This window comes from Engystomops pustulosus, chromosome 2 (assembly GCF_040894005.1).
Source record: "Engystomops pustulosus chromosome 2, aEngPut4.maternal, whole genome shotgun sequence".
NCBI lineage: Eukaryota > Metazoa > Chordata > Amphibia > Anura > Leptodactylidae > Engystomops > Engystomops pustulosus.
In genome coordinates, this window is record NC_092412.1 from 90,720,532 (window position 1) to 90,743,585 (window position 23,054).

The following is a 23,054-nucleotide window of genomic DNA, read 5'->3' on the forward strand; positions in this document are numbered from 1 at the left end:
CCTAGATGTCTCAACCCTATATTCAAATAATCCCCATGATAGGGGCATCAGTATGATCGACCTGTGTCTCAGCCGTGACAACCTGATGCCCATAAAACAGAAAATCTTTATCCTTAAAGCCATCAAATTCATCCTAACACACAATGTGTTTACATTTCAGAACACTATTTACAAGCAAACCCGGGGCACAGCCATGGGGACGAAATTTGCCCTGAGTTTCGCCAATATTTACAAGGGCAAGTTTGAGAGACAGTTTATTCAAACCAACCCTGAATGGCGCAAGAGCATCATCTTTTATAAGAGATACATAGATGATCTCCTTATCATCTGGGACGGCCCTGAAAACCTAATCCCCACCTTTGTATCTTCCATCAACTCTAATGATTGGGGTCTAAAATTTACCCTCAGTTCCTCGACCATGGAAATAGAATTTCTCGACCTTCACCTCCAGGCAGATAAAGGTACGATCATGACAAAAACATTTTTCAAAAAAGTCGACACAAACAGTTTTCTACATTTCAAAAGCAACCACCACAAAAAATGGAAAGAAAACATACCATTCAGCCAGTTCCGCCGGATAAGAAAAAATTGTTCCGAAACCACCACTTTCATGGAACAAAGCCAAATCCTAAGGAAGAGGTTTTTAAACAAAGGCTTTCCGAAATCACTAGTCAACTCAGCTTATGAACGGTTTATGCAACTGGAACAATCTGACTGTCTGAGACCCAGGGCAAATTAAACTCTGGCAGAAAAGAAGTCTTTGAAGGTAAACTTCATAACCACCTACAATAAATAGCGGACACCGCCAGATCCACGAGATCCTCGGCAAACATTGGCCAATCCTACTCAACGACCCGTTCCTGTCCAATGACATCCCTAAAAAAACAGGTATCATCTACAGAAGAGCCAAAACTCTAAAAAAACAGTCTGGCCCCCAGTAAACTACGACGCAAAGTCCCCCAAAGCACAAGAAATTCTTTACTCCCCAAATTGACCGGGAGCTACAGATGCGGCCAAACCAGCTGCAAATGTTGCCTCAACATTTCAAACAAAGTCAAGACCTTTAGAAGCAACAACACAAATGAGGCATTTCACATCAAATCATTTATGAACTGTTCCTCTGAATTCGTGATCTACCTTATGGAATGCACATGCGGTCTCCAATACATAGGTCGAACATCACAGCACCTAAGAACCCGTATGAACAACCATCGCAGAAACACTACCAATGGTTTCACTAAGCATAGTGTTTCCAGACACGCTCTCACGCATCACCAAAAAGACTTTCTAGCTTTTTCAATAACCCCAATAGAAGCAATCCCTGAGGGGAGCGAACGACTTAATATACTCCGCCAGAGAGAAATGTTTTGGATCTTTAAAATAAATTGTCTGGTCCCGAATGGTCTCAATGAGTCCTTAGAAAGTAATTTTTAGAATAAAAGGAAAAGGAGGAAAAAGGAAAAAAAATAAATAAAATACATTTTTTTTAGTAAGCCACACCCCCATTTTTGGCGTGAGCCACTCCCCCATCAGTCTGTTTAAAGTGACCACACTCCCACCACACCTGTACAGCTCTGGGAAGACACCTAAGACCTGAGCTTCTAGTTAAGAACCCCAGTCCCTCATTTATCTATTTGCCTCATGTTTTTCTGCGTTGCATTATTTACTATTTGTCTATATGACAACTGAATCCCACAAACTATAAGTATTCCTTTGTTATCTGCCTACTTCTTTATTGGGATCCATCATGGACACTCCACATTCTTTTTACCCTGTCATTTGTATATATTCAATTTTATATATTCATTAATATGTCTATTGTTGTATCTATATTCACATTTATTTATTTGTATCTATATTTATATTTACATTCATATTTATTTATTTTGTATCTATATTTATATTTCCGCTCAATTTCTTTATATGCCTAATCCATTTTATTGGTCTCTGTATCAAACTTAGTTGATGCTTTTTATGCAATTTTATGTTGGCTTACCTATTAATACTTGTTATGTACGTTTTTTGTTAGTTTATACCATGCTATGATATCATGCAATGTTTTATCTACATCGCCCTAACACTCTATTGGCATTTTTATACGGATTGCTTTTATTTTTTATTTTCAATTTATTTTCTTGTCCTTTATCGACACACATTGTACCTATATGTTCTTTTAGTCTCTCTTCACTTGAAAAAGGAATCGCCGCTGATTCCGAAACGCGTTGTGTTACCGAGACACCAATAAACAGTTTAGTTGTGAAGTACTCTCCGAATCACTTTTGACTACCAGTGTGCGCCATAGTGACAATCACCCCATCATCCCATTATTGCATTGCCGTCTTTCAAGTGCCATAACATTTTTACTTTTTTGGCTACAGAGCTGGTTGATGGCTTGGTTTTTGCGGTACATGTTGTACTTTGCAACAGTATCATTCTGGAGTACATATGTTTTTTTGATCATTTAATGCATTTTTTTGTGGGATTCAATAGGTAAAAATCATAATTTTTGGTGGGTTTTTTTACAGTTTTTTTTTTTACAGCGTTCATCTGGCAATCTCATTATTGATATAAATTTATTGTACAGGTTGTTACAGATGCGGTGATACTGTATGTGGATCGGACCCCAGGGCTGCCATGGCAATGATCGTCGCCCCTCCCGAAGACAGCGGGAGGGTGGGGCACCGCGGCATTTAACGGGTGAAACACCCGCGATCGGAGCCCACTCCGACCGCATGTTACACTGGGGTGTCGGCTATTAGTTATAGCCGACACCCCATGTGTCCCGGTGCCAGTTCGGCCAGTTCCGATATATTGGACGCTGAGTGCTAATTCACTGCGCTCAGCGTCCAATATATCTGACGTAGAGCGGGAAGGGGTTAAAAGAGAACCAGCCAGGCAAATTAACCCCCAAACTAAATATATTTTCATAAACTGCCGTTAGAAAGCATTGCCCTATCCCTACATTGTCCCTATACATGCCTGGAAACTCAAACTATCAGGTACTAAAGCTGTATGCAAATGACCTGAGAGAGGTCCAATGAATCATTATCATGTTCAGATATTCAGCTTATTCATGGGCGGGATGCACAGCCACACCCACAGTGCTTGACTGACAGCCTGTAAAATGAGGTGACACAGCTTGTGCTGGCGGCCACGCCCCCTGCAGCCTGTGTGTTTATGAAAGATTCAACAGCTCCAGGATGCAGCCATGTAATTACAGAACATGTCAGGTACTTGTGTAGCTGATGTCTGTGTAGATCACATGTGTATAGCTGAACACAGCATGTCAGGTACTTGTGTAGCGGATGTCTGTGTCTCTCACAAGTGTATAGGAGAACGTGTCAGGCACTTGTGTAGCTGATGTCTGTGTATATCACATGTGTATAGGAAAACGTGTCAGGTACTTGTGTAGCTGATATCTGGGTCTCTCACGTGTGTATAGGAGAACACAGCACATGAGGTACTTGTGTAGCTGATGTCCGTGTCTCTCACATGTGTATAGGAGAACATGTCAGGTACTTGTGTAGCTGATGTCTGTGTATATCACATGTGTATAGAAGAACGTGCCAGGTACCTGTGTAGCTGATGTCTGTGTATATCACATGTGTATAGCAGAACATGCCAGGTACTTGTGTCAGAATCGGTGGAATAGGCAGTATTAGGTTGGGGGCAGTATCAATTATAAAAAAAAAAAAAAAGGATCTGCTTGCATTCTGCTCATAATAAACTTCATTTTATAGTCCCATATGTATGAACAGATTGTCCCCCACCTTCCAACGCAATCTGAAAACTCACCTGTTCAGGATTGCCTTTAATACACAATAACTGCACTGATCTGCTCCCTCACCTCTGTTTCCATCTGCCCTCCCATAAAGATTGTAAGCCCTCAATGGCTGGTTCCTCCTTTCACCTGTTTCCTGATCACTGTGGTTTTGTATTTGTACCACAATTTGTTCTCATCTTAAATGTAATGTATGTGAACCCCTTACTGATTGTACAGCACCATGTAATTAATGGTGCACTATAAAAAAGCCATACATTTCTTTGTTGTAAAAAAAATTATAATAACACTGTCTGTATGGATAGGCCTTAGCCCGTGAGCCCATTCCATACTGGCTGAATGCCAGAACGCTGTACAAGAATGGCATTTGTGCTAAAGGGTTTTTAAAAAAAAAAAAAATCTGTGTAAGCACAGAAAATCAAGTGTAATGACTTGACAAATGGAATGAAAAAGAATACAGAATTTAAAGGGTGCCTACCACATCCACCCATCATTATAATATACTTGCAATTTGTTGTAAAGAAATGCACTGTGATTTCCAACCTATCTTAACCCGTTCACGACCCGTGACGTAAGGGCACGTCACAGGTCGGCTGCGGGTGCATGGAGAGGGTTCACGCGCTAAACCCTCTCCATAGCCGGTAAGTCTTTGCTGCATATTGCAGCAAAGGCTTACCGGTAACACCCGCGATTGGTGCCAGCATGGGCGCCGCCATCTTTTCGAGGATCACCATGGTAACCTCGGGTCTCACGAAGACCCGAGGCTACTTCGGGTTAACCCATGCATTACAATGTGCTATCAGCACACTGTAATGTATGAGTAGTAAAATACACATATACTGCCATACTGTAGTATGGCAGTATATGATAGGATCGTGCAGACACCCTAGGGTTAAAGTACCCTAGGGAGTCTGAAAAATACTAAAAATAAAAAAAGTAAAAAAAAAATTATAATAAAAAACCCTAAAAACTCAAATCACCCCCCTTTCCCTAGAACTGATATAAATATAAATAAACAGTAAAAATCATAAACACATTAGGTATCGCCGTGTCCGAAAATATGATAACGTTTTTTCAATACGTTTAACCCCGTAACGGAAAATCGCGCCCAAAGTCGAAAATGGCACTTTTTTTGTCATTTAAAAAAATATAAAAATTCTATAAAAAGTGATCACAAGGTCGAAAAGTCCTAAAATTGATAACATTGTAAACGTCATCAAAATCCGCAAAAAACGACACCACCCACAGCTCTGTAAACCAAAGTATAAAAAAGTTATTAGCGCCAAAAGATCGCAAAATCCCCCCAAAAAATTTTGTACAAGAGGTTTTAATTTTTTTAAATGTATGAAAACATTATAAAACCTATATAAATTTGGTATCCCCGTAATCGCACAGACCCAAAGAATAAAGTAGACATGTCATTTGGGGCGCACAGTGAAATCCGTAAGATCCAAGCCCACAAGAAGACGGCACAAATGCGTTGTTTTACCAATTTCACTGCATTTGGAATTTTTTCCCGCTTCCTAGTACACGGCATGGAATATTGAATACCATCTCTATGAAGTGCAATTTGTTACGCAGAAAATAAGCCATCACACAGCTCTGTGCATGGAAAAATAAAAAAGTTATGGATTTTTGATCATGGGGAGTAAAAAATGAAAATGAAAAAAACAAAAAAGGGCCAGGTCCTGAAAGGGTTAAAATGATTTCTGTCCATTAAACTGGGAATGTCTCGAATGACATTATATGTATGCTAATGATGCCATTGATGCACCAAGGTCATGTCCTCAGCACTTTGAGCACACTTAAATCACCTTCCTCTTCTACCACTGTTCTACCAGGCTTCTCAAAAGACGAATCTCCTGCTTGACCTTCGTTCAAAAACTACCTGATTAGCCTATGGATAAAAATGGTAATTTATTAGTTATCAAAATTTGGGTTTTTGCAACAGCTATTTCAGTTTGATACATCTAATAACTGATGGACACAGTAATACTTCAGGATTGAAATGAGGTGTATTGTACAGAAAATGTGCAATATGCATTAAAACAAAATTTGACAGGTGCAAAAGTATGGGCACTTCAACCGAAAAGGTATTTTTGACCATTCCTCTTTACTAAAGGATTCCAGTTCAGTTAAGTTTGATGGTCGCCGAGCATGGACAGCCCGCTTCAAATCATCCCACAGATGTTCATTGATAATCAGGTCTGGGGACTGGGATGGCCATTCCAGAACAGTGTAATTGTTCCTCAGCAAGAATGCCTGGGTAGATTTGGAGCGATGCTTTGGATCATGGTCTTGCGGAAATATCCCTGGCGCAACTTCCACTCCGTCACCGATTCTTGAACATTAGTCTCAAGAATCTGCTGATACAGAGAAGAATCCATGCGACCCTCAACTTTAACAAGATTCCCAGTGCCGGCATTGGCCACACAGCCCAAAAGCATGATGGAACCTCCACCAAATTTTACAGTGGGCAGCAAGTGTTTTTCTTAGAATTCTGTGTTTTTTGGCTGTCAAGCATAACGCCTTTTTGTATGACTCAATCTTTGTTCCATCAGTCCACAGGACCTTCTTAAAAAATGAAACTGGCTTGTCCACATGTTCTTTTGCATACCTCAGGCGACCGTTTGTGGCGTGCTTGCAGAAACAGCTTCTTTCGCATCACTCTCCCATACAGCTTCTCCTTGTGCCAAGTGCGCTGTATTGTTGACCGACGCAGTGACACCATCTGCAGCAAGATGATGCTGTGGATTTTCCTTGACTGTTCTCACCATTCTTCTTCTCTGCCCTTCTGATATTTTTCTTGGCCTGCCACTTCTGGGCTTAACAAGAACTGTCCCTGTGGTCTTCCATTTCCTTACTATGTTCCTCACAGTGGAAACTAACAGGTTAAATCTCCAAGACAACTTTTTGTATCCTTCCCCTGAACAACTATGTTGAACAATCTTTGTTTACAGATCATTTGAGAGTTGTTCTGAGAAGCCCAAGATGCCACTCCTCAGAGGAGATTCACATAGGAGAACAATCTGCAAGTGACCCCCTTAACCCCTTAACGACCTGGCCTTTTTTAGTTTTTTCACTTCCATTTTTCACTCACCACCTTCAAAAATCTCTAACTTTTTTATGTTTCCACATAAAGAGCTCTGTGATGGCTTATTTTCTGCGTAACAAATTGCACTTCAAAGTGGTGGTATTTAACATTCCATGGCGTTTACTGGGAAGCGGGAAAAAAAATTCCAAATGCAGTGAAAATGGTGAAAAACAACATTTGCGACATTTTCTTGTGGGCCTGGATTTTACAGCTTTCACTGTGTGCCCCAAATGACATGTCTACTTTATTCTTTGGGTCGGTACGATTACGTGGATACCAAATTTGTATAGGTTTTATGTTTTTATACATTTACAACAATTAAAACCTTCTGTACAAAATTTTTTTGGGGGATTTTGTCATCTTCTGGCGCCAATAAATTTTTCATACTTTAGTGTACGGAGCTGTGAGTGGTATCATTTTTTGCGACTTTAGATGGCGTTTTCATTGCTATAATTTTTAGGACTGTGCGGCCTTTTGATCACTTTTTATTTAGTCTTTTATATTTTTCAAAATGGCAAAAAGTGCCATTTTCAACTTTGGGAGCTATTTTCCGTTACAGAGTTAAACGCAGTGAAAAACAGTTATTATATTTTGCTAGATCGGGCATTTTCGGACACTGTGATACCTAATGTGTTTATGATTTTTACCGTTTATTAACCGGTTCGCGACCGCCCGCCGTGTATTCACGGCGGCGGTCGCGTCACGCTGCATGGAGAGGGCTCACGGGCTGAGCCCTCTCCATAGCCGGTAAGTCTTTGCTGCCGGTAAGTCTTTTACAGCGTGGGCTGCCGGCAAAGCTGCCTGCAGCCTCAAACAGATAGCGGCGCATGGGCGCCGCCAACTTACCTGGGATCGCCGCTCCCTGTGGCGTCATCGGGGGGCGGCGATCCGTCACCATGGTAGCCTCGGGTCTTCCGAAGACCCGAGGCTATTTCGTTTTAACCCCTTCATTACAATGTGCTGATAGCACATTGTAATGAATGAGGAAGAAAATCCCCATATACTGCCATACTGTAGTATGGCAGTATATGATAGGATCGATCAGACAACCTAGGGTTAAAGTACCCTAGGGAGTCTGAAAAATAGTATAAATAAAAATTAAAAAAAGTTAAAAAAAAAAAAATTATAATAAAAAAACCTAAAATTTCAGATCACCCCCCTTTCCCTAGAACTGACATAAATATAAATAAACAGTAAAAATCCTAAACACATCAGGTATCGACACGTCCGAAAATGCCCGATCTATCAAAATATGATAACGGTTTTTCAATGCGTTTAACCCCGTAACGGAAAATAGCGCCCAAAGTCGAAAATGGCACTTTTTTGCCATTTTGAAAAATCTAAAAAAATCTATAAAAAGTGATCAAAAGGTCGTACAGTCCTAAAAATGATATAATTGAAAATATTATCAAATTTCGCAAAAAATGACACCACGCACAGCTCCGTACACCAAAGTATAAAAAAGTTATTAGCGCCAGAAGTTGGCAAAATCAAAAAAATTATTTTTGTACAGGTGGTTTTAATTTTTGTAAATGTATGAAAACATTATAAAACCTATACAAATTTGGTATCCCCTTAATCGTACCGACCCAAAGAATAAAGTAAACATGTCATTTGGGGCGCTCAGTGAAAGACGTAATATCCAAGCCCACAAGAAAATGGCGCAAATGCGTTTTTCACCATTTTCATTGCATTTGGAATTTTTTTCCCGCTTACATGGCATGGAATATTTAATACCATCATTATGAAGTGCAATTTGTTACGCAGAAAACAAGCTATAAAAGTTATAGATTTTTGAAGGTGGGGAGTGAAAAATGGACATGAAAAAACAGGAAAGGGCCCGGTCCTTAACCGGTTAATATTTATATCAGGGGGGTGATTTGAATTTTTTTTTTTTTTTTATTTTTTTACTTTTTTTTATTTTTACTTTTACTATTTTTCAGACTCTTTAACCCTAGGTTGTCTGATTGATCCTATCATATACTGCCATACTACAGTATGGTAGTATATGGCGATTTTCCTCCTCATACATTACAATGTGCAATTAACACATTGTAATGAATGGGTTAAAACGAGACAGCTTCGGGCCTTTGTGAGACCCTAAGCTGTCAGGGCAACGGATCGCCACTCACCGTGACGTCATCGGGGAGCGACAATCCGCAGCAAGATGGTGGCGCCCATGCTAGCACCGATCGCGGGTGTTACCAGTAAGCCTTTGCTGCAATATGCAGCAAAGACTTACCGGCTATGGAGAGGGCTCGGCCCGCGAGCCCTCTCCATGCAGTGGGACCCGGTATGCGCCGTACTAGTACGACGCTCGTCGGGAAGGGGTTAAATACCTTTTCTCATGATTGGATACACCTGGCTATGAAGTTCAAATCTCAATGAGGTTACCAAACCAATTTAGTGCTTCAGTAAGTTAGTAAAAAGTAGTTAGGAGTATTCAAATCAAGCAAATGTCAAATTTAGTTTTAATGCATATTGCACATTTTTTGTAAGTACAATAAACCTCATTTCAATCCTGAAATATTACTGTGTCCATCAGTTATTAGATATATCAAACTGAAATAGCTTTAGCAAAAACCCAACTAAAAATGATTAAGATTAATAGGAGTGCCCAAACTTTTTCATATGACTGTATGTGTAGCATATATTTTTGTTTAACCCCTTTGTGACCAATGATCATTGATGGCGGAAAGTCCAGGGAAATTTTTGCATTTCTGTTATCTGCTTCATTAAACAACACCTTTGGAACAGCTTTACCTATCAAAATATTTTTTACTTTGTTTACTTCATGACATGTGAGGCTTTATATGACATCTACCACTAGGATGAAAGATTGTATGCAAAGGAGCCTGAGGGGCCCCAGGCTCCATTTACATGGACCCTGGAGATCCTCAGGCTCATATGCATACGGTCCATCCTGATGGTAGATGCCCTTTAGGATATTTTATTATTGCATATTAGTTGTTTTCTTTATAAAACTGGCCAATAAATGACTACAAATGTGAAAAAATACAATCTGCCATTTTTTTCTATTAAAGTATTTTTAATAAGTAGTAAAACTAAATAAACTTTTAAAAAAAAATATACGTTATAAATATATATACAGTATCATACTATGATACTATGATTCCATCACCCTTTCCCCAAGTTCAGTTCCAGATCCAGAGGGCGCATGTATTTCTACAATTCTGCAAACAGTAAACTGCCATATATACCCGAGTATAAGCCGAGGCACCTAATTTTACTCAAAAATGTACTACTACTGGGAAAAGCTATTGACTAAAGTATAAGCCTAGGTAGGAAAATACATTGGTCACAGCATCCAGCCAGCATATAGATAGCCAGTTCCCTTTCCCCATGATATAATCAGCCCCTGCCCCCGCAGTATATAGCCGGCCAGCCCCTGTCCCGAGTATGCCAAGCCTTTACAAAAAATTATAATTAACACTGTACTCACCTTTCCCACACCTTCCACAGGTCCTCTTCTTGCTTTGGGTGCTCCAGCTCAGTCTTCGGGTCCCCGCTTTGCAGACGTCATTGTTTGTGCGCCATCATTACGCAGAGGAGCCAGAGCACACAAAGCAAGAAGAAGGCCTGTGGGGGGCATTGGAAAGGTCAGTACAGTGTTGATTTTTTTATAGACTCGAGTATAAGCCGAGTGAGGGGTTTTTTTTAGCACAATTTGCCAGCTGTTACAGCTGAAAGAAGAAAGAAGAAGAGCAACACCGAGCATCAGGAGCGCCAGAAGGAGAGTATACAAGTTAATTTTTTTGACTCATGTGTAAGCCGAGGTGGGGTTTTTCAGCTCCTCCAGTACCTTACCAGCCATCAGCTTACACACCATTAAAAGGGCTTTAAATATGCCAAAAATGGTAAGGACGTTCTAAATTTGAAATGTAATGTGGCATAAAAAAACAAAAACTGCCACTGCATTTTTTTTTTTGGGGGGGGGGGTAAACAATTTTTAATTACACCATTGTGTGTAAAATGAGGTTACCATAAAGCTAGAAAGTTTGAAATCATGTGTTTAGGTCCCGTATAAAATGGTAAGGTTTGCTTGAAGAGTGTAGGTTTACCTTAGAATGTGAATGTGCACATAACCAACACAAAAAAAGGTATGGCGAAAAAAAAAATCATGTGTTAAAATTTGTAAAATAGCAATACACTAGGAGAGATTTACCAATGGATATACAGTGTTCTCATGTATACGACTAAAAAATACCAGATGTGCTTACCATATTTTCCTCAGCTAGCACACATCTTAATCTATTTGTATAAAGTCACGCACAGGTATGTTTTTTCCTCATGTTTGTATCAGAGACTACGTGCAGAGATATTAATTTGGAAGCAGGTCCTATGCCTGGCAATATTTGCGGCCTGCGCCTTCTCACAGAAGTCTATTGAGTATACACATGCACCACAGATGTAATCCGCATGCAGTCCGTATCGGCTTATCTGCTACTAGGTAACAATTATGACAGTAACATCATTAGCCAGCCTTCTGTATCTTTGGCTGATGCCTTACGGCAGCGATGGCGGACCTTTTAGAGGCCGAGTGCCCAAACTACAATCAAGACCCACTTATTTATCGCAAAGTGCCAATATAGAAATTTAATTTGTGATTTATACTCCCTGCTCTATCACAGCTTTTATTCATATCAGCCCCCTGAGGACACCAATAAAGATGAAAATAGAAGAAATTTGGATGATCATTGTAGCTTCCCTCCAGGGTCCCATAAACAGGAAGAATTGTCAGGGCCGGAGCATGAGCTACAATGCCCACACCTTCCCACTCCTGCAGTAGTCCCAGATAGCACTGTCACTTTAATATAGGAGTCCTCTCTGGTGATGGCCTGGGTGCCCACAGAAAGGGCTACGAGTGCCACCTCTGGCACCAGTGCCATAGGTTCGCCACCACTGCCTTACGGGATGCATTTTTCACCATACATCTCTGATACTGAAGAAACTCAGGACACATACAGGAAACAAATACAGACTCCGAAGCCATTTACCTCTAGTATCAAACAACGTCCTGTTTGCAGGTAGCCTACCAGCATAGCCATTTTTAAAGAATGACAACGATATCCAGAATACCCTTACATGCATTTCAATAAATGTGTGGAATGTATTATTGAATGCAGTTTTTCAATTGTTTGATGAAGACATTTTTAACCACTTCTCTTAGCAGATTGGGTGGTTACAGCAAAACTCATGTTAGAGCTGGAGCAGCACCTTTGTCCCACTGAACACCCCCTTTGAAATAAAACAAAAGCTAATCCTTGCAAATATAGACCCATACCTTAAATCCATCTGCCATAGATCTAGATATAGCATGCACCCAACAAATTAGTTGTTCTTAGTTCTCTTTATAAATCTCTGATATAAAATAAATTTAATGCAATAAATTTCTACATACCACATTTTCAGTTGTACTAGCATTTTTTGATATTTTGCACATAACTTTAAAAACAAAAGACAAACAGTGCAAAGTCCTTTTGTAAAAAAAAACCTCAAGACTTTATTTTCTAGGTCAGTGACCTAGGGATCCCTCATTTTACCCCCCAATGTCTTAGTTTCTACAAGTGTAATAGGCTGTTAACCCAAGAAAACTAGATAGTATTTTGGATAATTTCCCATATCTAGCTCTCAAATCACGCACCCCTTAAGAAATATCAAAATGCATTAGTGTCTGCCGTTTTGAAACAAATATGTCTTTTTAGATGCTGCATCATATATATTAATGCATTTGTATAGTGTCAAGCAAAGTGCCAGTTGTGAAAAACAAGGAGCAAATTATATATTGATGTATCATCCAAGCATTTATTGTACTAGAAACATACAAATAAAACTATAGAGTATACATAACAAATAAAAAAGGTACTAATCCTTTTACTAATAAATGTATAAAAAATTATGTATGCCACAAAATAAGAAGTTGTATTGTAAAGCCTACAGATTTACAATGTGCAAAAGTTGTTAATAAAAAAAAAAAAAAAAAAAAAAAAAAACAGGCAGCACAATGAAAGAAACCTAGAATTATAACACTTTCACAGTAATTTGACTTTTTAGGTTATTAATGAAACAATATACAGTAATGAGGGCAGGTTAAGCTATAAATGGGCTTTTAGCCATGGACATAATCAGACACCTTTCACAACTGAATGCAGCCCCTACACCATGCTATTCGGCCGCTTATCCTAAAGATTCATTAGACACTACAATACGGCTCTACTTACCAGACGTCGGGCAAATTCTTTGTTTTCAGAAAGAAAACCATATCCTGGGTGGACCTGGAAAATAAAAACAGAGGGTGTTATCATAATAGGCTCTCAGTCATTGCGAAGATTCAATTCTTAACCCCACCGTTGCCAAAAAGTTTTGAAGACAACTGATCATAAGAAAAAAGGGGGAAAACAAAAATGACAAGAACATACAGATTGGTAATATTTCATGTTTTCAAAAAAATCTTTAGCCTACAAAAGGAGTTATATATTAAAGAAGAAAAAATAATTTGTAACTATAAAGGAAAAATAACACTGTATTTTATGTATAAATTATGGTATATTGACATGTTTTGCTTTTTTTTTTCATTTTTGTTTTATTTTTTGCTTTGAAGGCATTACCATAACAGGTTTACTTTTTCATTTAATGTATTTATCCTTATTCCTTGATATAATGCAGCAAAGAATTAAAGTAATGTGGAAAGGGTTAAAGCTAATTGGGATTCTCCCCCCCCCCCCCCCTTCAGCATATTTGGGAATGAACTGAAGCTGCTCCCTGGTGTGATTTCTGAATCCAGCAGCCACCTGCAGGAACTGCCACCAGCCTTGCCAGATGCTTCAAAAGCCTTTGATTTCCAGTAGAGATTTCGGCCACATTTAACTCATGTGACATGAACCAAACAAGAATAGAATATTCAGTTCCTTTCTGTTTTTTTTTTTTTAGTACAAATTCTGGCTATTCTGCCGTCTATATCTGAAACAGCTGCGGCAGATAGAGCCATTCAGACTCACAGCTTGGGCCCCAGTTTTTCTAATGGCTTCCATGATGGCATCCATGTTGAGGTAGCTTTTGCTTGTGGGAGCTGGGCCAACACAGACAGCTTCATCCGCCATTTTCACATGAACCTGAAGAGACAAAAATTCTACATTGACAGATGCTCACAGCAAAATAAATTACCATCAGAATACAAACAGGAATTGGCAACTCTGCTATTTCTACAATCATATAATATTATTTCAACCTTTTGCAGAATATGTATGAATATTTGCTCATTTTAAATATCTTGTATCCATGATACTATGCTACAATATAGCATGAACAGATATGCAGATATATTTTCTAGCTATATTGTATATCCAACTACTATAAAACACATATACAAAATAGGTAAACTATGACATACATTTCCTATCCATACTGGGAGATTGATTAGGCTTTTGTTTGAAGCCATCTAATCCATCAATCACATTTCTAAAAAAAAAATAAAATAAAACTACACATGTAAGAAAGATAAATTTAATTTTTTTTTTCTTCTTGCTTAATGAGAAAAGTTCTGGTGTCTCAATCTATTATAGTGAGAAAAGAAACATGAAATCATACTAGATTTATATAGATAAAATCAATATATAAATAAATCAGTAGGGTCTTAATCCCAAAGGACATTTTTGGCCTTTAGTACATGAATCCTCAGTTCTTTGAAGTCATACAATGTATTTTTGTATGCATATTTCATTTGTTTCAACTTACAAATGTTTTCAATTAGTAAAATTGTATAAATTTATATAACAGGAGAATTGTAAATATTTCATAGTACAGCATGTGCTAGTGTAAGGATATGTTGATATTAAATTCAATATTCAGTTATAGCAATATATATGCTGATAATATGCTTTTGCAGGGTTTTTTAAAGACCTAGGGCTGCCTGATCTCTCAGCTAACCTCTATAATGTCAAAGGGGCATTCCTCCTTTGTTTAGAAACCCGACAAGACAAACTGCAAAGTTTCCTGACAAAAAACCAACAACATTTGGCGTTATTCTATGATCTCAGCTATTACACTGGAAGGCCAGACTAGATTGAGCCAAGAATGAAATAAAGACGGGGGGGGGGGGACAATAACCATAAATATGCCCATTTAAAGTAAGGGTTTTAAGGGAAGTCATTGGGAAAAACAGAAAAATGTAATTAAAAAATACAAAAATAAAAAGTTCACTATTTTCAATTAGAATTGAAAGAAGGAATGTTCAATAAACAAAACTTCAGTTTTTCTTCTAAAAAGCCCCCAAAAAAACCCCACAAAGAATATGTATTAATGCCCAAGAATAAGTCACTGTATGGTATGGTATATTAAACTAAAGAAAAAAAAACATGCTTTTATTTAACAACTTGCTCTTTACATGCAGCTTTTCTTTTCCACCATTTTGAATCAAACATCTTACATTTATACTTCATAGAAAATGCCATGAGTAAGGACCATGTCTTAAATGCGTAGGCCAATTCATTGGTTATAGCCAAATTGTACTATTATGTACTAGGCGATTTTTACACTTCTACAATAAAGCATTATTGGAAGTGCTGCTGCATTTTTTCCCTAGTCTGCAGGGTTAAAGCCTATTTATCTGTAACATCTTAGTGCTCAAGATGAGCATGTCAAAATTACTATATATAACTAGGTATTTCTAAATATTACAAGGTTTAATACCTTTTAATAGGACCAAAATAAAAAAAAAGTGTTGCAGATGCTTTTGCACCCACTTGGACATCTTAAAAATTGTAGGAAAAAGGGGGATATTAAATTCTCCTAATTTATTCATCCACTGGTTTTCTACATTTTAAAAATAAAATGGCATATTTTAAGCAGTCTTTTATCATAACCCTGTGAAGAGAGCATCCTATTCATTAGCAGACCTGAAATTGCCCAAAGTACCAAAGATGACAAAAGCTTAACCCAATTTTAAAGCCAGAGATCTCTCTGATGCTGCATTCACACGACCGTATGAAAATGGCCATATGTTACCTGTACCGTACCATTTTTTTTTTTTACGGGTTACATACGGCCACATTAATTTAAATGGACAATATATCCAACCATTTATATTTCCGTTGTTAACACAACGTACTGTACACTAGCTGTATAAAAATATAAAGCATGTCCCATTTTCTCCTGATTTCCGTTCCGTTCTATGGGGGCATATAAATGAGGGTTCAATAAGGAATGCATACAGATGAAAACGTCACGTATATACAGTCCCATATGGCACCATCAGATAGGGATCAACGCCTGGGGCTCCACACCAGGGACCCAGTAGATGACCCTACACTTTGGTTTATCAGACTATTTACTACACCCCAAGGGATGCTCCTCTACATTGGAGACCCCATGTTTTATTGATTCCACCGCAATCCCTCTGAAGAACCTACAGCAGGAAGAAACGCGTCAGGGAAGGGGAATGCAGGGTGTTTTTTTCTAAACTAGGGCAAGTTATTGGGACTGCCCTTGTCAGGGCGGGAGCTAATCACACCTGGGGACAGGGACAGTTGTAGCCTTGTTACAGTTCATGACGTTTTTGGTTCTAACATATACAGGTACTGTATATACTGGCGTATAAGACTACTTTTTAACCCCTTAAAATAATGGCTACAGTGGGGGGTCGTCTTATACGCCAGATATACGGGGGCCGCACTGTGTGAGGTGTTTTTTTTCCCCGTCAGCGCGCAGAGAGCCGCTTCCTGGGACCGCCGCGCATGCGCGGCAGTCTGCCTCTCACAGTCATTAGAAGAGGCTTAGTACGCGCTGACGGGGTGGCGCTGTATGCTAATGCAGCCGCCCTGTCACAGCGGTCGGCGTCACAGAGCTGGGGGTCACAGTCGGCACTTACAGAAGCATGTCGGATCTTCATTAATATCGCAGCTTACAGTTATGATCACCAGGCACTTGCTCTCTTGTTTGTTTTGCAAAGTTTTAAGCAGACTTTTTTTCATTTGGGAGAGGGGTAGTCTTATACAGTGAGTATATACCAAATTCTATATTTTTAGGGCAGAAGTTGGGGGTCGTCTTATATGCCCAGTCGTCTTATACGCCGGCATATACAGTATGTCCTTTACCATCTTAATGCTCCCGTCAATACACGTACTTTGGAAACAGCACAGCTGACCACTGGACACAACTACAGACCATTACCAGTTGTGGTAAGAACCATCTTTTATTTCCTCTTTGCAAGGTATTTTTTGGATGGTATGGTGCATGGCACCGTGATTTACAGGTACGTGGTATCCCCATTGTTTGATCCACAACCGTTGGGGGTTGTGGTGATCAGTATAGTCGCCTAGGTCGGCGTCTATAGTACGGATTGTTGTTGTTGTTTTTAGAATTCACAACCTGTGACCTTTGTATATTTTAAGGTATATCTAATAAAAATATAAGTTTGAGTTCACAGCAATGCTGATAAATTTTAAACAGTCTCATATGGCCCGGAATTACAGACTTGAGAAATCACACGCTCGTGTGAATGCAGCCTAAAGTCTAATAGTGTATTCCGAGAAAAATAAAAGTATTGTGTGTTACAATGGCCTATCCTGTTTTCACAAGGGTCAAATACAAGGCCAGGGGGACAAACCGTTTTAAATGTCTCAATAAGGTCCACTACAAAAGAAAAGCCGATTTAGACTTTTAAATGCAGGTTCAGAAAAGTTAGGGACTGAAATCTTACTCCAGACTTTATACAGGCGGTCCCATACTTAAGAACACTCGACTTACATATGACCCCTAGTTACAAACGGAACACTGGATATTGGTAATTTATTGTACTTTAGTCCTAGGCTACAATAGACAGCTATAACAGTTATCACTGGTGTCTGTAATGAAGATTTGGTGTTAATCCTGATTCTTATGACAACCCAACATTTTTAAAATCCAATTGTCACACAGACCAAAAAAGTTCTGGCTGGGATTACAATGATAAAATATACAGTTACGACTTACATACAAATTAAACTTAAGAACAAACCTACAGACCCTATCTTGTATGTAACCTGGGGACTGCCTGTAGTTAAATGGACAACCCCCACCGTTCCTATAGGGCACTATAGCATGCAAATAGCCCTTAGAATGCAACGCCCAAAAAATTAGTTTGACATCCTGCTGTATTGTCATGATACATAAGCTGTATACAGAATATGAGTGTAGAAGCATTGTGGATTTACAATAAGTGTAACTTTCCAATGGGGCAATAACTATTTAGAGATTGAAACTATCCACATTCTCCAAAAGTCTAAGTTGTGCAGGTGCCCAAGATGGGGTTTTAGACCACAAACCATACATTTGAATCTGCTACCCAGTCACCCCATATTGCATTTAAGAAAAAATATCATCATTAACCTTAAAAAGGTATTAGTTAGAGATTATATGAACTGGATATGATTTTTCCATTTATTTCTCTTTAACATCTACATGCTTTTAAAGAAATTATAACATAACCAAGAGCAGAATACAGAATAATGAATCAGCAGGAGTCCGATAATACACTTCATGAATAACTCATTGCCTGTCCACTGACAATACAGGCATGTGCTAACATGTCATAATAGTCATAATTCCTTCCAACCCCATAGCTTACACACATGACACTTGATTAGCCCAAAAATTCCCAGGTGGCACCATCCCTAATACATAATAATTCCCTTCAGTGTCCTACTACAGTACCACCAGATCGCCAATTAAATATAATGCCTCTCAGTAGTCACCTTAATGTAAGCAAATTCCGACAAGTCAGTCATTGATATTCACTTAAACAACAACTACGTCATCAAGTATTTGCAATGGAAAACATGACAAATTACAAAGGCAGTGAAAAAGTTTATAACTAGAAATATATTACCGGTACCTAAAATGTTATCATCCTTTCCAGTTAATTACAATAAGTGGATTTTTCCCCTTCTGATCTGGTCATTATATGCAGATACTGTTACTCAAGTAAATGAATCTAGACTATAAAGAGTTAGTTGGTATCAGAGATAGTTAAAGGACATCACCACCAGGATGAATCCTGGCGCAAGTTCTGGCTAGGAGATTAGGGAGAGTGATAAGAGATGTGGTGAGTGAAGATCAATGTGGCTTTATGGAGGGTAAAACATCTTCATGCAACTTGAAGAAATTGGATACATGTATAGAGTCACCAATGCTTCCCTGGGACAGGGGAAGGGGGGCTATCCTCTCCTTCGATGCAACTAAGGCCTTTGATTAAGTAGAATGGGAACTCTTGTGGATGGTGATGGAGAGAATGAGATTTGGAGAGCACTTTATCAGATGGTTACAAATACTGTACAAACATCCTAGTGCCTCTGTCTGCAACGGGGCCAGGAGACCCTCCCATTCCGGTTGGCAAGAGTGACTAGAAAGGGATGCCCGTTGCCCCCCCCCTTATTTTCTACCTAGTTATAGTGGCAGTTATAGTTATAGTGGCAGTTATGATTCGAAAGGAAGTGGGGATTGAGGGGATTAGATTCAGTACAGTGGAAATGAGAGCCAGCCCCATATAGTATACAGCCAGCCAGCCAACCCCATATAGTATACAGCCAGCCAGCCAACCCCATATAGTATACAGCCAGCCATCCCCATATAGTATACAGCCAGCCATCCCCATATAGAATACAGTCAGCCAGCCCCATATAGAATACAGTCAACCAGCCCCATATCGAATACAGTCAGCCAGCCCCATATAGTATACAGCCAGCCCCCTGTATGTTTAGCACATTAAAAAAATAACTTAATACTTCTGGCGATACTCATCCCCGATTCTTGGCGGCGGCTCCTGATCCCCGGCGGTGGCTCCCGCTGGCTTCTGTCTTCTTTTTTTCTCTAGCCGGCGAAGTCAAGTCCATGCGATCTCCCCGCCACCGCAAACTATGATGTGGTGGTGTCGCCGCTGATGACGTCATCACAGACGACAGCGCCACATCATAGTGTGCGCCGGCGGGGAGATCGCATGGACGCAACTCCGCCGGCTAGAGAAGAAAGAAGACAGAAGCCGCCACTGGGGATCTGGGCCCCAGGGAGCGAATATTAATTTTTTTTTTTTTATTGACTCGTGTATAAGTCGAGGTGAGGATTTTCAACACATTTTTTGTGCTGAAAAACTCGGCTTATACACAAGTATACACGGTAGTTACACACAGGTGTCTTATAATGGGTCTCACAGAATATCACAATATTTTATTATCCACAGACTTCATAGAACTCCAAAATGGATGTATAAGATTGGATTAGATGACAAATGTTTAAAGTGTGGGGTAGAAGGTGAAGACTGTTTAAATCTTTTCTGGAGATGCCCAAAACTCCATAGGTATTGTGATAGGGGTTTTCAAAATATTGAGCAAGATGTTTGAACTCACTGTTTCGAAGAAGGATTAAAAAAAAAAAAAAATAATAATAATAATAATAATAATAATAATAATAATAATAATAATAATAATAATAATAATAATACTGTCCTAAATGCTATTTTGCGCCAGGAAAATAATACTTATGTTTGGATTTCTGAAACGGCATCAACGGCAGTATGTGGAAAAAGGGAGTAAATGAGGTGGTGGACGTAGAAATACGGTGGAGTAAGGCCAAAGGAAAAAAGGAGATATTCCTTAATAAATGGAGTAGATGTTTTAACATTTAGGAATAGATAACTTCTGATGGAAAAAAAAAATCTCTCTCAGTAGTTCATAGGTTAGTAAATTATTGTAAGTAGCAATGGCTAGGTGACCAGAGTCATATCCACTTCAAGATCCTTGACTATTCGAAAGACAAGAAAGGCAACAACTACACAAGACCACCAAAGAAATTAATGTCCTTTCTTACAATGCTCCAGCCCATGCAAAAATTCACTATTAACCCCTGTACTACCTTTAGGGTAGAAAAGGATTTGATCTTCAGACTATCAGGATAGCTAGTGTAAAATTCCCCACTAACCTACAACGGAAAGCTGTGCGTACGCATCTTGTTGTACACGTTCTTGACTCATGTCTTAAGAATAAATAACAAAGCATTACAGCTAAGACAATAGGCAAAAATTAATGCTAACAATTTACTGTCAAATGCAGTCTCAATATCTCACAGATAACTTGGCTCATAATAATGCTGCCTGTTGTCTACAAACTACAGTCCTGTAGTACCTAACTGTGCATCGACAATCCAATGGAGACAGCCCGCCCAAACCCCACAACTACACAGCAATAACCATTGCATAGCTGGGAATTGTAGAAAAATCTCATGTTGATAATACAATATTTGATAGGACAATCTGCTTTATTTCAATGGAATTACATGACAACATAGTTATAGTATTTATATTACGGACATGGGGGGTTTGCATTTGATCAGGACATCAGGAGGCTATAAAACTTTATGTAACCATTTCTAATATAGGAAAATAGTTGTTAAAAAAACCCTAAATTCACGCTGATGCTGAAGACTCATTTGAATGTCTAAAATAAGGGGGCTGAAAATGCCTCACAAAGTGGGGGAGGGCATGAATAATGTCACGGGCAAGAGAAAAAGCCCTTAATAACTACAGGATGCTAAAACAAGCAACGTTGTCAAGGGGTCTGCACTCTTGAGCTGACACTAATGTACTCCATCTTAATTTACCTCATCATTAGCTTCAAGTTTGTTCAGCTGTAAAGCCACAAACACTAATTGCTTCACCATCACAAAATCATATCTGTCCTCTTCATCTCCCCAGACAGCGGGGAGAAATTATCAGGGGTAAGCATGATAATATCTTATAAGTGATGACTCACATCACCTTGTGTCAGTCAAGCAGGTTTTCTTATGCAAGATACTATTATTGAATCCCAAGGCCAAGAGTACAGCACACACCAGGAGCCAGATACACAAAACAGCGGGTCATCGACATAAGACAGGACAGCCTGGAAAGATGTTCATCAGAGCAGAAAAAACAGACCTTGCACGTCTTGTATCAGAAGGAATAGGCCCTTAACTAATTTCAGACTGTATATCTATTTTATCGGACACTGATTAAATCACAGATAACAGCATATCAGTTCCATAATTGTGTCATCCCTTGGGGCTTGTTAACACAGCCCTCGTGTTCACACTTCTGATCCCATGACTGAAAGACTCTTTTAATTAATGGGGTTTACTTCAAGATCTCCAATGAAGATCAGATTGGGGATTGGACCACCAACACACCCATCAAAGAGCTGTTTAAAGGGAACCAGTCACAAGAGTTCTATTTTTATCAGGACACAGGTTGCTACAAATATGTTTTTTTGTTGTTGTTTTTTTTAAAGTCTTATATGGTGATTGAAATAAGTCATGCTTTACCTAGCTCCTAGCCAGCAAGTCCCGCAGAGGAAAATTTCCAATGACAACTTCCGTCTGTTGTATAATATATTCACTGCTCTCTGGTTCCTTCCCCTACCCCATCCTCTCCTTGCACCGAGTTGCCGGAGGGAGAGCATAGCCCACATTTATTAAAGTGTTTGCACCAGTTTTCTGTCTGCCTTGGCACTGAAAATAAAGTGCAAGCTGCTTGAACATGTATTTATAAAGTGTCTCAGCACACTCCACAGGCAAACTGCACATAGTAGAGACTAGTTTTGATAAATGTGGGCAATTGTCTGCAGTGAGCAGACTTGCTATCTTGGGGGAGAGGCAGCAGCCAGGAAAGCAGTGAATATATTATACAGCAGACGGAAGTTGTTATTTGAAGGTTTCCTATCTGGGACTCACTGGCTGGGAGCCAGGTAAAGCATACTTTATTCCAAACACCATATAACACAGACATTTTTGTTAAAACATATTTGGAATATACAGTACAATAGCAAGCTGTGCCCTGATATACCGTATATTCCGGCGTATAAGACGACTTTTGAAGACTGAAAAATCTTCTGTCTGGTCTGGGGTCGTCTTATACGCGGGTAATGTTTCTCACCTTTCCCGCGATCCACCGAAGCTCCGGTCAGTCAGAGGCCCGCAGCTGACCCCTGCGCTGCGCTGATAACTCGGCGCAGCACAGCAGTCAGATGTTTTGAATTGTGACAGCCGCGGGCCTGCCTGTTACAGCGCACGGACCAGATGCAGAACAGTCCGCTGGATCAGGGAGGGCCCGAAGCTGTCATAATTCAAAATTAGAACGGGCCCCCGATCCGCCCCCCG

General features: G+C 39.4%; 1 protein-coding gene across 1 annotated transcript in view; it reads right to left on the reverse strand.

The window, feature by feature from the left end:
- The window catches only part of PCCA (propionyl-CoA carboxylase subunit alpha), a 261,842-nt gene that overhangs the window by 220,691 nt on the left and 18,097 nt on the right, over positions 1-23,054 (reverse strand). Inside the window, exons 5-6 of the mRNA XM_072135508.1 lie at positions 13,895-14,008; positions 13,118-13,171 (exon numbers count right to left, since the gene is read on the reverse strand). Coding sequence (XP_071991609.1) covers positions 13,118-13,171; positions 13,895-14,008 — 168 coding nt within the window. The remainder of the gene's footprint in view (positions 1-13,117; positions 13,172-13,894; positions 14,009-23,054) is intronic.